This window comes from Salmo trutta, chromosome 4, assembly GCF_901001165.1.
Source record: "Salmo trutta chromosome 4, fSalTru1.1, whole genome shotgun sequence".
Classification (NCBI taxonomy): domain Eukaryota; kingdom Metazoa; phylum Chordata; class Actinopteri; order Salmoniformes; family Salmonidae; genus Salmo; species Salmo trutta.
This window is the reverse complement of record NC_042960.1, coordinates 3,018,511-3,032,984: the sequence shown is the minus strand read 5'-3', so window position 1 is coordinate 3,032,984 and position 14,474 is coordinate 3,018,511. Positions and strand designations below refer to the sequence as shown.

The 14,474-nt window shown below is 44.9% G+C and overlaps 1 protein-coding gene and 7 non-coding genes across 9 annotated transcripts in view; all 8 read right to left on the bottom strand.

Moving 5' to 3' along the window:
• Window positions 1-74: 74 nt before the first annotated feature.
• trnae-cuc (transfer RNA glutamic acid (anticodon CUC)) lies at window positions 75-146 on the bottom strand. The gene has a single exon. It is a non-coding gene; the product is annotated as a tRNA-Glu (tRNA).
• Window positions 147-1,559: 1,413 nt separating this feature from the next.
• trnae-cuc (transfer RNA glutamic acid (anticodon CUC)) lies at window positions 1,560-1,631 on the bottom strand. The gene has a single exon. It is a non-coding gene; the product is annotated as a tRNA-Glu (tRNA).
• A 109-nt stretch (window positions 1,632-1,740) lies between these two features.
• On the bottom strand, window positions 1,741-1,812 carry trnae-cuc (transfer RNA glutamic acid (anticodon CUC)). Its single transcript has one exon. It is a non-coding gene; the product is annotated as a tRNA-Glu (tRNA).
• Window positions 1,813-2,930: 1,118 nt separating this feature from the next.
• Window positions 2,931-3,002, bottom strand: trnae-cuc (transfer RNA glutamic acid (anticodon CUC)). Its single transcript has one exon. It is a non-coding gene; the product is annotated as a tRNA-Glu (tRNA).
• Window positions 3,003-3,111: 109 nt separating this feature from the next.
• trnae-cuc (transfer RNA glutamic acid (anticodon CUC)) lies at window positions 3,112-3,183 on the bottom strand. The gene has a single exon. It is a non-coding gene; the product is annotated as a tRNA-Glu (tRNA).
• A 1,449-nt stretch (window positions 3,184-4,632) lies between these two features.
• Window positions 4,633-4,704, bottom strand: trnae-cuc (transfer RNA glutamic acid (anticodon CUC)). The gene has a single exon. It is a non-coding gene; the product is annotated as a tRNA-Glu (tRNA).
• Window positions 4,705-4,813: 109 nt separating this feature from the next.
• Window positions 4,814-4,885, bottom strand: trnae-cuc (transfer RNA glutamic acid (anticodon CUC)). Its single transcript has one exon. It is a non-coding gene; the product is annotated as a tRNA-Glu (tRNA).
• Window positions 4,886-7,798: 2,913 nt separating this feature from the next.
• Window positions 7,799-14,474, bottom strand: part of LOC115191659 (E3 ubiquitin-protein ligase DTX4) — a 35,193-nt gene continuing 28,517 nt past the window's right edge. For both annotated transcript variants that reach the window (XM_029749464.1, XM_029749465.1), the window contains exons 4-7: window positions 12,803-13,026; window positions 12,363-12,424; window positions 11,574-11,960; window positions 7,799-10,896 (exon numbers count right to left, since the gene is read on the bottom strand). In XM_029749464.1, coding sequence (XP_029605324.1) covers window positions 10,675-10,896; window positions 11,574-11,960; window positions 12,363-12,424; window positions 12,803-13,026 — 895 coding nt within the window. In that variant the 3' untranslated portion in view covers window positions 7,799-10,674. The remainder of the gene's footprint in view (window positions 10,897-11,573; window positions 11,961-12,362; window positions 12,425-12,802; window positions 13,027-14,474) is intronic.

Here is a 14,474-nt window from a genome sequence, read left to right as displayed (position 1 = left end):
ATGCTACATATGTGCGATGACCGACAAAATTCATTGTGACAGGTTGCACAAGTAAACAGGTCACAAAAGATTAGTTCCCTGACCGGGAATCGAACCCCGGCCACGGCGGTGAGAGCGCCGAATCCTAACCACTAGACAACTAGGGAAGGATAGTGCAGTGCAAATCGGTTTGCAATTTGAAATGGTACATACAGTTGAAGTCGGAAGTTTACGTACACTTATGTTGGAGTCATTAAAAGTCGTTTGTCAACCACTCTACACATGTCTTGTTTAGCAAACTATAGTTTTGGCAAGTCGGTTAGGACATGTACTTTGTGCATGACACAAGTCATTTTTCCAACAATTGTTTACAGACAGATTATTTCACTTGTAATTCACTGTATCACAAATCCAGTGGGTCAGAGGTTTACATACACTAAGTTGGCTGTGCCTTTAAACAGCGTGGAAAATTCCCGAAAATGATGTCATGGCTTTAGAAGCTTCTGATAGGCTAATTGACATCATTTGAGTCAATTGGAGGTGTACCTTGTAGATGTATTTCAAGGCCTACCTTTAAACTCGGTGCCTCTTTGCTTGACATCACGGGAAAATCAAAAGAAATCAGCCAAGACCTCAGAAAACAATTGTAGACCTCCACAAGTCTGGTTCATCCTTGGGAGCAATTTCCAAACACCTGAAGGTACCTAGTTCATCTGTAGAAAAAACAGTACGCAAGTAAAAACACCATGGGAGCATGCAGCCGTCATACCGCTCAGGAAGGAGACGCGTTCTGTCTCCTAGAGATGAACGTACTTTGGTGCGAAAAGTGCAAATCAATCCCAGAACAACAGCAAAGGACCTTGTGAAGATGCTGGAGGAAAAAGGTCCAAAAGTATCTACATGCACAGTAAAACGAGTCCTATATCGACATAACCTGAACGGCCACTCAGCAAGGAAGAAGCTACTGCTCCAAAGCAATTTCCCAACGCCTGAAGGTACCACACTTATCTGTAGAAACAATAGTACGCAAGTATAAACACCATGGGACCATGCAGCCATCATACCGCTCAGGAAGGAGACGCGTTCTGTCTCCTAGAGATGAACGTACTTTGGTGCGAAAAGTGCAAATCAATCCCAGAACAACAGCAAAGGACCTTGTGAAGATGCTGGAGGAAACAGGTTCAAAAGTATCTACATCCACAGTAAAACGAGTCCTATATCGGTATAACCTGAAAGGCTGCTCAGCAAGGAAGAAGCTGCTGCTCCAAAACTGCCATAGAAAAGCCTGACTGCAGTTTGTGGACAAAGATCCTACTTTTTGGAGAAATGTCCTCTGGTCTGATGAAACAAAAATAGAACTATTTGGCCATAATGACCATTGTTATGTTTGGAGGCAAAAGGTGGAGGCTTGCAAGCCGAAGAACAACATCCCAACCGTGAAGCACAGGGGTGGCAGGATCATGTTGTGGGGGTGCTTTGCTGCACCACTAGGTCACAAGAAAAGGACACTGTAGGGAAAATCAGTTGGGCGATTACCTACTAAATTCAGTGTGACAGGATGCACAAGTAACAAAGACTAATTCCCTGACCGGGAATCGAACCCAGTCCGCGGCGGTGAGAGCGCCGAATCCTAACCACTAGACCACCAGGGAAGGATACCGCAAAGCAAATCGGTTCACAATTTGAAATGCTACATATGTGCGATGACCGACAAAATTCATTGTGACAGGTTGCACAAGTAAACAGGTCGCAAAAGATTAGTTCCCTGACCGGGAATCGAACCCCGGCCACGGCGGTGAGAGCGCCGAATCCTAACCACTAGACAACTAGGGAAGGATAGTGCAGTGCAAATCGGTTTGCAATTTGAAATGGTACATACAGTTGAAGTCGGAAGTTTACGTACACTTATGTTGGAGTCATTAAAAGTCGTTTGTCAACCACTCCACACATGTCTTGTTTAACAAACTATAGTTTTGGCAAGTCGGTTAGGACATGTACTTTGTGCATGACACAAGTCATTTTTCCAACAATTGTTTACAGACAGATTATTTCACTTATAATTCACTGTATCACAAATGCAGTGGGTTAGAGGTTTACATACACTAAGTTGGCTGTGCCTTTAAACAGCGAGGAAAATTCCTGAAAACTATGTCATGGCTTTAGAAGCTTCTGATAGGCTAATTGACATCATTTGAGTCAATTGGAGGTGTACCTTGTAGATGTATTTCAAGGCCTACCTTTAAACTCGGTGCCTCTTTGCTTGACATCACGGGAAAATCAAAAGAAATCAGCCAAGACCTCAGAAAACAATTGTAGACCTCCACAAGTCTGGTTCATCCTTGGGAGCAATTTCCTAACGCCTGAAGGTACCGAGTTCATCTGTAGAAAAAACAGTACGCAAGTAAAAACACCATGGGACCACGCAGCCATCATACCGCTCAGGAAGGAGACGCGTTCTGTCTCCTAGAGATGAACGTACTTTGTTGCGAAAGGTGCAAATCAATCCCAGAACAACAGCAAAGGACCTTGTGAAGATGCTGGAGGAAACAGGTTCAAAAGTATCTACATCCACAGTAAAACGAGTCCTATATCGGTATAACCTGAAAGGCTGCTCAGCAAGGAAGAAGCTGCTGCTCCAAAACTGCCATAGAAAAGCCTGACTGCAGTTTGTGGACAAAGATCCTTCTTTTTGGAGAAATGTCCTCTGGTCTGATGAAACAAAAATAGAACTATTTGGCCATAATGACCATTGTTATGTTTGGAGGCAAAAGGTGGAGGCTTGCAAGCCGAAGAACACCATCCCAAACATGAAGCACAGGGGTGGCAGCATCATGTTGTGGGGGTGCGTTGCTGCACCACTAGGTCACAAGGGAAGGACACTGTAGGGAAAATCAGTTGGGCGATTACCTACTAAATTCAGTGTGACAGGTTGCACAAGTAACAAAGACTAATTCCCTGACCGGGAATCGAACCCAGGCCGCAGCGGTGAGAGCACCGAATCCTAACCACTAGACCACCAGGGAAGGATACAGCAAAGCAAATCGGTTCACAATTTGAAATGCTACATATGTGCGATGACCGACAAAATTCATTGTGACAGGTTGCACAAGTAAACAGGTCGCAAAAGATTAGGTCCCTGACCGGGAATCGAACCCGGGCCGCGGCGGTGAGAGCGCCGAATCCTAACCACTAGACAACCAGGGAAGGATAGTGCAGTGCAAATCGGTTTTCAATTTGAAATGGTACATACAGTTGAAGTCGGAAGTTTACTTACACTTATGTTGGAGTCATTAAAAGTCGTTTGTCAACCACTCCACACATTTCTTGTTTAACAAACTATAGTTTTGGCAAGTTGGTTAGGACATGTACTTTGTGCATGACACAAGTCATTTTTCCAACAATTGTTTACAGACAGATTATTTCACTTATAATTCACTGTATCACAAATCCAGTGGGTCAGAGGTTTACATACACTAAGTTGGCTGTGCCTTTAAACAGCGTGGAAAATTCCCGAAAATGATGTCATGGCTTTAGAAGCTTCTGATAGGCTAATTGACATCATTTGAGTCAATTGGAGGTGTACCTTGTAGATGTATTTCAAGGCCTACCTTTAAACTAGGTGCCTCTTTGCTTGACATCACGGGAAAATCAAAAGAAATCAGCCAAGACCTCAGAAAACAATTGTAGACCTCCACAAGTCTGGTTCATCCTTGGGAGCAATTTCCAAACGCCTGAAGGTACCGAGTTCATCTGTAGAAAAAACAGTACGCAAGTAAAAACACCATGGGGCCACGCAGCCGTCTTACCGCTCAGGAAGGAGACGTGTTCTGTCTCCTAGAGATGAACGTACTTTGGTGCGAAAAGTGCAAATCAATCCCAGAACAACAGCAAAGGACCTTGTGAAGATATTGGAGGAAAAAGGTCCAAAAGTATCTACATCCACAATAAAACGAGTCCTATATCGACATAACCTGAACGGCCGCTCAGCAAGGAAGAAGCTACTGCTCCAAAGCAATTTCCCAACGCCTGAAGGTACCACGTTTATCTGTAGAAACAATAGTACGCAAGTATAAACACCATGGGACCACGCAGCCGTCATACCGCTCAGGAAGGAGACGCGTTCTGTCTCCTAGAGATTAACGTACTTTGGTGCGAAAAGTGCAAATAAATCCCAGAACAACAGCAAAGGACCTTGTGAAGATGCTGGAGGAACCAGGTTCAAAAGTATCTACATCCACAGTAAAACGAGTCCTATTTCGGTATAACCTGAAAGGCTGCTCAGCAAGGAAGAAGCTGCTGCTCCAAAACTGCCATAGAAAAGCCTGACTGCAGTTTGTGGACAAAGATCCTACTTTTTGGAGAAATGTCCTCTGGTCTGATGAAACAAAAATAGAACTATTTGGCCATAATGACCATTGTTATGTTTGGAGGCAAAAGGTGGAGGCTTGCAAGCCGAAGAACACCATCCCAACCGTGAAGCACAGGGGTGGCAGCATCATGTTGTGGGGGTGCTTTGCTGCAGGAGGGACTGGTGCACCACTCGGTCACAAGGGAAGGACACTGCAGGGAAAATCAGTTCATAAGTAAAGTGGTACATATGTGCGATTACCTACTAAATTTAGTGTGACAGGTTGCACAAGTAACAAAGACTAGTTCCCTGACCGGGAATCGAACCCGGGCCGCGGCGGTGAGAGCGCCGAATCCTAACCGCTAGACCACCAGGGAAGGATACCGCATAGGAAATCGGTTCACAATTTGAAATGCTACATATGTGCGATGACCGACAAAATTCATTGTGACAGGTTGCACAAGTAAACAGGTCGCAAAAGATTAGTTCCCTGACCGGGAATCGAACCCGGGCCGCGGCGGTGAGAGCGCCGAATCCTAACCACTAGACCACCAGGGAAGGATAGTGCAGCGCAAATCGGTTTGCGATTTGAAATGGTACATACAGTTGAAGTCGGAAGTTTACGTACACTTATGTTGGAGTCATTGAAAGTTGTTTGTCAAACATTCCACACATGTCTTGTTTAACAAACTATAGTTTTGGCAAGTCGGTTAGGACATGTACTTTGTGCATGACACAAGTCATTTTTCCAACAATTGTTTACAGACAGATTATTTCACTTATAATTCACTGTATCACAAATCCAGTGGGTCAGAGGTTTACATACACTAAGTTGGCTGTGCCTTTAAACAGCGTGGAAAATTCCCGAAAATGATTTCATGGCTTTAGAAGCTTCTGATAGGCTAATTGACATCATTTGAGTCAATTGGAGGTGTACCTGTAGATGTATTTCAAGGCCTACCTTTAAACTCTGTGCCTCTTCGCTTGACATCATGGGAAAATCAAAAGAAATCAGCCAAGACCTCAGAAAACAATTGTAGACCTCCACAAGTGCCAGGTCGCAATTGTAAATGAGAACTTGTTCTCAACTTGCCTACCTGGTTAAATAAAGGTGAAATAAAAAATAAATAAAAAAAGTCTGGTTCATCCTTGGGAGCAATTTCCAAACACCTGAAGGTACCACGTTTATCTGTAGAAACAATAGTACGCAAGTATAAACACCATGGGACCACGCAGCCGTCATACCGCTCAGGAAGGAGACGCGTTCTGTCTCCTAGAGATAAACGTACTTTGGTGCGGAAAGTGCAAATCAATCCCAGAACAACAGCAAAGGACCTTGTGAAGATGCTGGAGGAAACAGGTTCAAAAGTATCTACATCCACAGTAAAACGAGTCCTATATCGACATAACCTGAAAGGCCACTCAGCCTTAAAAAAGCTGCCATAAAAAAGCCTGACTGCAGTTTGGGGACAAAGATCCTACTTTTTGGAGAAATGTCCTCTGGTCTGATGAAACAAAAATAGAACTGTTTGACCGACAAAATTCATTGTGAGAGTTTGCACAAGTAAACAAGGAGCAAAGACTAGTTCCCTGACCGGGAACTAGGCCGCGGCGGTGAGAGCGCCGAATCCTAACCACTAGACCACCAGGGAAGGATTCTGCAATGCAAATCAGTTCACAATTTGAACATATGTGCGATAACCTACTAAACATGTTTCAGGGCGTACCGACTTATTTCTGCTGCTGGAATTTCTTGGGACCCCAACTTTTTCCCCAATAATTTATTGCTGCCCCATCCCACCCCACTGGGGTCACGACCCCAACTTTGAATACCACTGTTTGAAAGGATAGATATGGTGCTATGGGTTGTTTCTGGACTGGCTGGGCATATTGACTAGTACAAACAAAGTATTGCTGTCACGTCCCGACCAGTAAAGGGGTTATTTGTTATTATAGTTTGGTCAGGACGTGGCAGGGGGTATTTGTTTCATATGGTTCGGGGTGTGTGCTTATGTAGAGGGGGTGTTTGATTTATGTATTCCGGGGTTTTGGTCTATGTTCTATGTTAGTGTATTTCTATGTTCCGTCTAGTCATTATATTTCTATGTTTAGGTAATGGGGATTGGGGCCTTCAATTGGAGGCAGCTGTTTATCGTTGCTTCTGATTGAAGGTCCTATAATTAGGAATGTGTTTGTCATGGGATTTGTGGGAGATTGTTTTTTTTAATTTATTTTTTAATTTATTTATTTTTGCACTGCTAGGGTTAGCCTGCAAAACTGTTTAGCTGTCGTTTGTTTTTTTGTTAAGTGTTCAAGTTTATTAAAATGAAAAGTTAATATGAGCACTCAACCCGCTGCGCCTTGGTCCCTTTCATACGACGACTGTGACAATTGCTATAGGGCACAAAAGTACTGCTATTTTATGAGTCATCAATATCATCATTGATATACAGAACTCACTCTTTGAAGAAGCATTATAAATATCCAGATTAGTTTACATTAGTAAGTCATTCTTTATCCTTTGTATATCTAACGCAAAGAAGACTGGTAATAATGCCAGCAGCACATTGAAAATGCGGGTTTAATTCAAACTGCAAATAGTTAGGTTTCCATAAAACCAAACAGAGTGCCCACGTGGGGCTCAAACCTGAGATTAAGAGTCTCATGCTCTACCGACTGAGCTAGCCAGGCTGTTTCCTGATCAGATCTAAATTTAAAATCAATTCATATTGGGGATCTTAATAAAATAGAAAATAACACAAATATTGCTAGTTTTTTTACTTTACTATATGTAAGGCAAGATAGAATGTTGCTGGTGGAATGGGAGTGTAAATCCCGCAATAGGTAATAGGGGACGCATGTGCGCATTGGAGTATTGTGGTAGAGCAATTAAACTGATCCATCACAAGTTCCATCGTTAGATGGAATAGTAGACAAAAGTATTTTGTATCTACATAATTTTTGTAGCTCATATATATAACCATTGTCAGTTGTTTTTGTCAGCTATTTGCAACCAGTCTCTTTTTATTGCAATAGTAGGCTCTCTGGAACTAATGTCAGCTACTATAGCTAGCTACAGCTTTGACATCTGACCGCCGGCCTGCTGCTAGCTAGATACTGTAGCTATCAACTATGTTAACTCTACAATTTCGCAATAAAGTACTAGGGCTTGATATGGCACCAACTACATTGCAATACACAGTAAATATATTAGATCTATTTTGAGCTTCATACCGTGAAAGTAAAAAGGCCAACTTCGAGTTTTAAAAGACATTCAGCAGTTGAACACGACGCTTTGAGTGGGAGTTCACACATGGAGCGAAGTAGAAGAAAAATCCACTTTCAATTTTGGGGTGCAGCCAGTTCATACTACCTAATGTGGCATATAGAGGGGTTCTCTGTCTGATCAAATCAGTGCAATCAGTCAGCCTATATTTCAGAACAGGAAATAAAATCAAAAACAAACAACTCTTCATTCGATTCTTTATTTGTATTAATCATTCGTATTCCAGCAATTGTTTTGGTGTATGTACATTTTTTTTAATGCATCACTTATTATTCACTTTACACCCAGCACCCTTCCCAACCTCTTCACCAAGAATGAGGTAAAACACCTCTCATGTTCCCCTCAAACGAACAATTGGACAACGATGAAGGGATGCTGTGTGAAGAATGTACACATCAAAAGACACTTGAGGTTGTAGTAGAAGATGAACAACTGGGTCATCTGAATGGGGAAAGGGGACATAAGGAAGGGGTGGCAAACCCTCCCCCTGAAAGGCTGGGGATGCAGGCTTTTTCCAGCCCTGCTATACCACACCTGATTCCGCTAATCAAGGTTCCCCGATGAGCAGACTGTTAGTAGATTGAGATGGGTTGGGCCTAGACCAGCATTTCCCAAATTCGAGACCCCAAGGGGTGCACGTTTTGGTTTTCGCCCTAGCCCCAGCTAACACAGTCCAATAAGCCACAAATAATTCATCTTCAGTTTACATCGCAATTAGATTAATCAGCTGTGTTTGCGAGGGATGGCCCCAGAGGACTGGAGTTGCCCATCCCTGCCCTATGGAGTGATCGATAGAGAAGCAGAATTAAATTCAGGATGAGTCGTCAGGCAACGGTAAAGCAGTGCTGGAACAAAAGCCTCCAGGTAGGTCTCCAGGAGGGATGGCCACCCTTAGCGGCTTGGTATAAAAGTACATTACATTATACAGTCAGAAAAAGTCTACCTTCAAATTCCTTTTCACAATGAAAATACAATGAAAAGAAAAGTAAAATCTCGTGTCAACTCAACCATAAGAAAGATTTGACCAAAAAATGACAGACACTAACAACGCTTATGTACAAAATGAGAAAGAGCTGAATATACCATTTGATCAAGACAACTGTTAACACTTTATTATTGTTATTTTTCTTTTTAAAGCTAACTAACAGACAATTTAAAAGAAAGAAAGAACAGAAAAGTGGATCTTGATATTAATGGGGTAAAAGCAACAAAGTGTGCTGTTTAGTAACAGAATCATACCTCAAAACACATTGATGTACAAACAGTACACATTAAAACGCATGTCATGTATAAAGGCATGCATACGTTATATGCATGAGCTCACACACACACACTCGCACACACACAACATCCTTATAAATAGGTTCTTCATAGACCCAACTCTGAGACCGGACAGGCGTGGTGGCCGGTGATGCACACGGTCTCCATAAGGAACAAGACCAAAGACACTGTTTACCAGCAGGAGGTAGATGCGTTCTAACGACATTCTACACAAGAATGTCATTACACTGCCCTCCCAATCAGTTGCATTGAAGCCAATCCAGCCAATGAAATGGAGGCAGACATTTTGTATATCCTTTAGAGTGTGGATATGCTACGGATGTTGTTTGTATAATAGTGAGGTATTTATTGGTTTTAGTCTGATCATTAATGCAATGGTAAAACTCAGTTCTTCTTCACAGGCTATTATGTTCCTTCTCAGACTCCCTCCTCACCCACCAACACACCACAACCTGTCCAATCTTTAAGTTCTGGGTTCCTGGTGTTTTCTCACCTGGTTTCAAACACTGGCGGCTCATATCATGGCTAATTTCTCAAGTGCGTCTTCCCAGTGAATCTCAAATGCTCATCTCCTTTATAAAAGTAAGCAGCACTCGTTTTATTGACATGTCCCCCTTTCCATACATACAACGGGTACATACAGTACAAACAGCAAGACATCGGTTCAGAATCAACAACTATCTGAATTGTAAAAAGGAAGGGAAAGAAGTCATTTCCAGTACCCATCAAGGTTGTTTTATGGATAGTACCATATATATCTTCTGGGCTAACTGCCGTCGTATCGTAACATACAACATCCACGACTTCAAATCATTCAGAGTAGAAAATAAAACGTTGAAATATATGTAGAGGTATGACGCATGGAATGATGTTACATGAAGACAATAATGACAATGCATTCATAATACAAATATAATTGGAGTATCATTATGAAAAGAAATGGGTGATTTGTTTGTTTTGTTCGTCACATTCAGTGTTTTGAATGTATTTTCAATAGAGTGGACACTAGGTGGGGTCTGACTACACATACAAACAGTCACAACGGGCACAAGCCACTTGATAATCAAATTCAAGCAGGTGGTTACTATAGGCACGTCTGTCTCTCTCTCACCTTTCTCCCTCCCTCTTTTTCTTTCTCTTACTCTCTTCCTGTGTCTCTGCTAAAGTAGTACCATTTCTAAGTTAATTTACCCTACTCCTATTTAATACTAGCTACATTCTCTTGCCATCTCTCTCTTGTTTGCTCGCTCTATTCTCTTCCTCCTTTCTTAAGGCTCTTCCCCCTCCCTTTCACATCTCTCAATCTCCCTCCCTTTCACATCTCTCAATCTTTGTCCTTTCTCTCCCTCAGTCTCTTGATCTCTTCTATTCTTTTCTCTCTCTCTCTCCTCTCTCTTTCTTTTAGTAGTGTAAATTAGTTAGTAAATAACTTAGTACCGCCTCTCAACTCTTTGTCATTTATTTAGCTAGTACCTAACTATACCAGTGTAGTCATCATTTTGACCACAGTCAAATCTAAACAAAGCCTGAGCCTATTTCTCTCTCTTGTTCCCTGTCTCACGTTCCCTCTCTCCTGTGCCATCACTCAAACAAACACCGAACACTCCACTGTGTGCTTGTGTGATTTCTCAAACCTCTAGGACCCTCCAATCAATCAGCATCTTCAGAAAATCTTCCAAAATGTAATTGGAACTTTCCGCTCTACACCAAACCGCCACCCCATTTAAGTGCTGGTAGAGTCTGAATTAATTAATCGTCCTGTCTCCTCCTCTTCCTCCTATCATTGCTCCTCTTCCTCGGTGATGCCCTGTGCTTTCAGTTCATCCAGGACGTTGTCTAGGTGGCTAGGGTCGGGGTAGCCGTGACCCGTGAGGTTGGAGCCGAATTCCGTCTTGTGGTGCACCTCGTTCCAGATGACCGTGTCCGACTCGCCCGTGGTGCTGGACGTGCCCACCGAGAAGACCAGGCGCCGGTCCCACGCGGTCAGCAGGAGTCTGAGTACCTGGGGGAGAGAGAGAGAGAGAGGGAGAGGCGGTAGAGGGAGAGAGGACGTAGAGGGAGAGGAGGTGGAGGAAGAGGAGGTAGAGGGAGAGAGGACGTAGAGGGAGGGGAGGTGGAGGGAGGGGAGGTAGAGAGGACGTAGAGGGAGAGGACGTGGAGGGAGAGGAGGTAGAGGGATAGGAGGTGGAGGGAGAGAGGGAGAGGACGTGGAGGGATAGGAGGTGGAGGGAGGGGAGGTAGAGGGAGAGAGGACGTAGAGGGAGAGGACGTGGAGGGAGAGGAGGTAGAGGGATAGGAGGTGGAGGGAGAGAGGGAGAGGAGGTGGAGGGATAGGAGGTGGAGGGAGAGAGGGAGAGGACGTGGAGGGAGAGGAGGTGGAGGGAGAGAGGGAGAGGAGGTGGAGGGAGAGGACGTGGAGGGAGAGAGGGAGAGGACGTGGAGGGAGAAAGGGAGAGGACGTGGAGAGAGAGGAGATGAGAAAGAAGGAGGTGAGATGGTTAGAGACGGATCCATAAATTCAACTTTCAAAGTTCCCCCAATACTGATATAACTTCAAGGGAAAACGTTCCGGGTTTTAAAAGGACAAAGATTGGGCTAAAAGCCAGAAAGCTATCCCTTTGACTTGTACTGGACAACAGTGTCTGCTACAATGGAATATGTCAAAGCGTAGGTTCTTACCTTGCGTCCCTTCTCGCTGTCTGGGAGGTAGCAGTGGCGCGGGAACCCTCTGGCTGTAAAGGGCTTGCCTGGGTTGGGGTGCTCTGGGCCCTGGATGCCAGGCAGGACATTGTAGATGACGCGGATGGTCTTGCAGTCGGGGTGGCCGGGCAGCGAGTGGGGGATGACGTGGTACTCCATCTTCCCGGGCGGCTGGTTGCCCGTCTTCACGCCGTAGATGGTTTTGCAGGTAGGGCACTGCAGGCTGCCATCTTTGTTGCCGTTGTTGTACATGGCCACCAGACACTGGAGGTGGTACTGGTGCCCACACTGGGCCAGGCGACCTATGAAGTCACCACCCTTGTAGCCTGACGGCCCCCCGAGGGCCTCCATACAGATGGTACAGTCCTGAGGAGAGGAGAAGAGGAGATGGGAGGGATCCTTTAGCCAACCTGTAAGTACTTAGCTATCCAAAATAGGAAAAGCAGCCACAGAGCTGAGTCAGCCTGTTGCAGGTGAGTGGGAATCATTCAATAAAATTCTTGAAAACGCTGACGAAGGCTAATTGGCCAATAGGTAATGTTAATAAATGAAAGTGTTACAGGCCGGAGCAGTGTGCAGGTCTTTCTTTAAATATGTACTTGGCTACCCACATTTCCTTCAACAGATAATGTGTTGTGATGATAATGGCTGCGTCCCAAATGACATCCTATTGTCTGATCCCTATGGCCCTGGTCAAACGTATGACACTTTATAGGGCATAGGGTGTCATTTCAGACTTAACCAATGACTGGAGAGAACAGGTCTCACCTCCTCTGGTGCTATCCTGACTTTCTGAAGATACTGCTTCACCACCTCCTCTGCTGTCTTACCTGGAGAGAGGAGAGAGACAGGAGAGAGAGAGAGCAGGAGAGAGACAGGAGAGAGAGAGCAGGAGAGAGACAGGAGAGAGAGAGAAGAGAGAAAACATAAGGAGAGAGGAGGAGAGAGAGAGGAGAGAGAGAGGAGAGAGAAAACATAAGGAGAGAGGAGGAGAGAGACAGGAGAGAGAGAGAAGAGAGAAAACATAAGGAGAGAGAGGAGGAGAGAGAACATATGAGTGTGTTGAGCAAAAATCTTCCACACAATGTAATCAAGTTGTCTATAGGGGTGTCTGTGTGTTCATATGTGTGTGTGTGACTGTGTCCGGTACAGGTATGTGTGTATAGGCCTATATATTAGTGCTGGTTAGATAGTGTGTCCTATCGTACCTTTACGGGCCTGTTTCTTGGTGGTCTTGCGGCAGCAGTGGCCCAGGCCGGGGACGGGCTTGATGTCCCTCTTGCTGACGGGTGGGGGGTGCAGCACCAGTTTGGGGGGGCGGGTGAGACACACAGGGAACCCTGCAGCGCTCATCAGGATCCCCGTGATACCGGCCAGCGCTGGGTGGACCGGGCTGTTCCCACTGAGGTTCTTCACTGGGACAGTGGGCACGCTGAAACGCAACGGGAACCACACGCTGGTTAGACACTAACATCTAACCAAACATACGCCTGGGAAGACTCTGGGAGTTGCAGCGCTGACCTAGGATCAACTGTTACACAACTTGACACTAATAGACAGAATTACAGCAGGCTTACTGCTGACCCCCACACAGGGTTGGGACGAGCCTAGTCCGTGTGATTACAAGACGTTAACCAAGCCACCTACAGTAGAGACAGGTGGAGAAGTCTGTCCCAAATGGCACCCCACCATAGATAGCGCACTACGTATAGGGCTCTGGTCTAAAGTAGTGCACTATGTAGGGAATAGGGTGCCATTTGGGAAGCAACCGTTCAGGAGGTGTACACGGGCCAGCTGTAATCTCTATTGGCAACAACACCTCACCTACTACGACCAGCTGCTGCATGTGACCAATTCAAAAAAATGTCCAGGAGCCAATGACCTGTGTGTGTGTGCCCATAAAATTAGAATAATCTATTTCCATGTGTGGCTGTGGCTGTGTGTGTGTGGCTGTGTGTGTGTGAGCCTGTGGTGTCTCTCTGTGTGTGTGTGTGTGTGTGTGTGTGTGTGTGTGTGTGTGTGTGTGTGTGTGTGTGTGAGAGAGAGCCTGTGATGTTTCTCTGTGTGTGTGCGCGCATGGCCCACAAGCCAGTCTCCTGATCTGGGTCAAGGACTCATACCATAGATGGTACTGCCAGATATCCTCTGTCTAGCCGGTACGTTTCAGAGAACACTGGTTGGGTCTAAGTGGCGCCCTATTCCCTACACAGCGAGCTACGCCTGACCAGAGCCCACGTAGGACGCCTCCAGCTATATACGGCTCTGACGGTGTCATTCAGACAATCACCTTTTGTTTGTCCTTTGACATATTTCTGGATGATTCTAGAATGCGCCAATAGCTACTCAACCATTTTAGAGTCCAGGTAGACTCATTGAATGACTGTGTCATTCACACCAAAAATATTGTACTATACTCTAGTTCCCCAGATCATCTACTTTTACCACAGACAACACAGCCTTTGAGTGTCAACGATATCGGAGCAGTGAGATATGATATGACGATCTGATCACGCCCGAAGTGTGTTGTCCTTGGGTATCCTACATTGTCGATAAAATCGGCAGCAGTTCACACACACACACACAAACGCGCATACAAAAGCGTGTACACACTCGAGCACACAGTTTTTCCTAGGGATGGATACTCACATAAAGGACGTGAGGATTGTCATTCTCCCACAGAGGTCAGCCCCGGAACAATCAATTAAGTAATAAACGACAAGAAAACAAATCACGGAGGAATCGATTTCCTTTCTCTTCACCAGGGGAACAGAGAACCACTTGGGATGTGTCAATGAGAAGCTAAAGAAGAGGTTCCACTTCTCTTCACCCCTCTCCCTCTCTCTCTCTCAGCTTGAATTGGCTGCTACGCAAACCTTTATT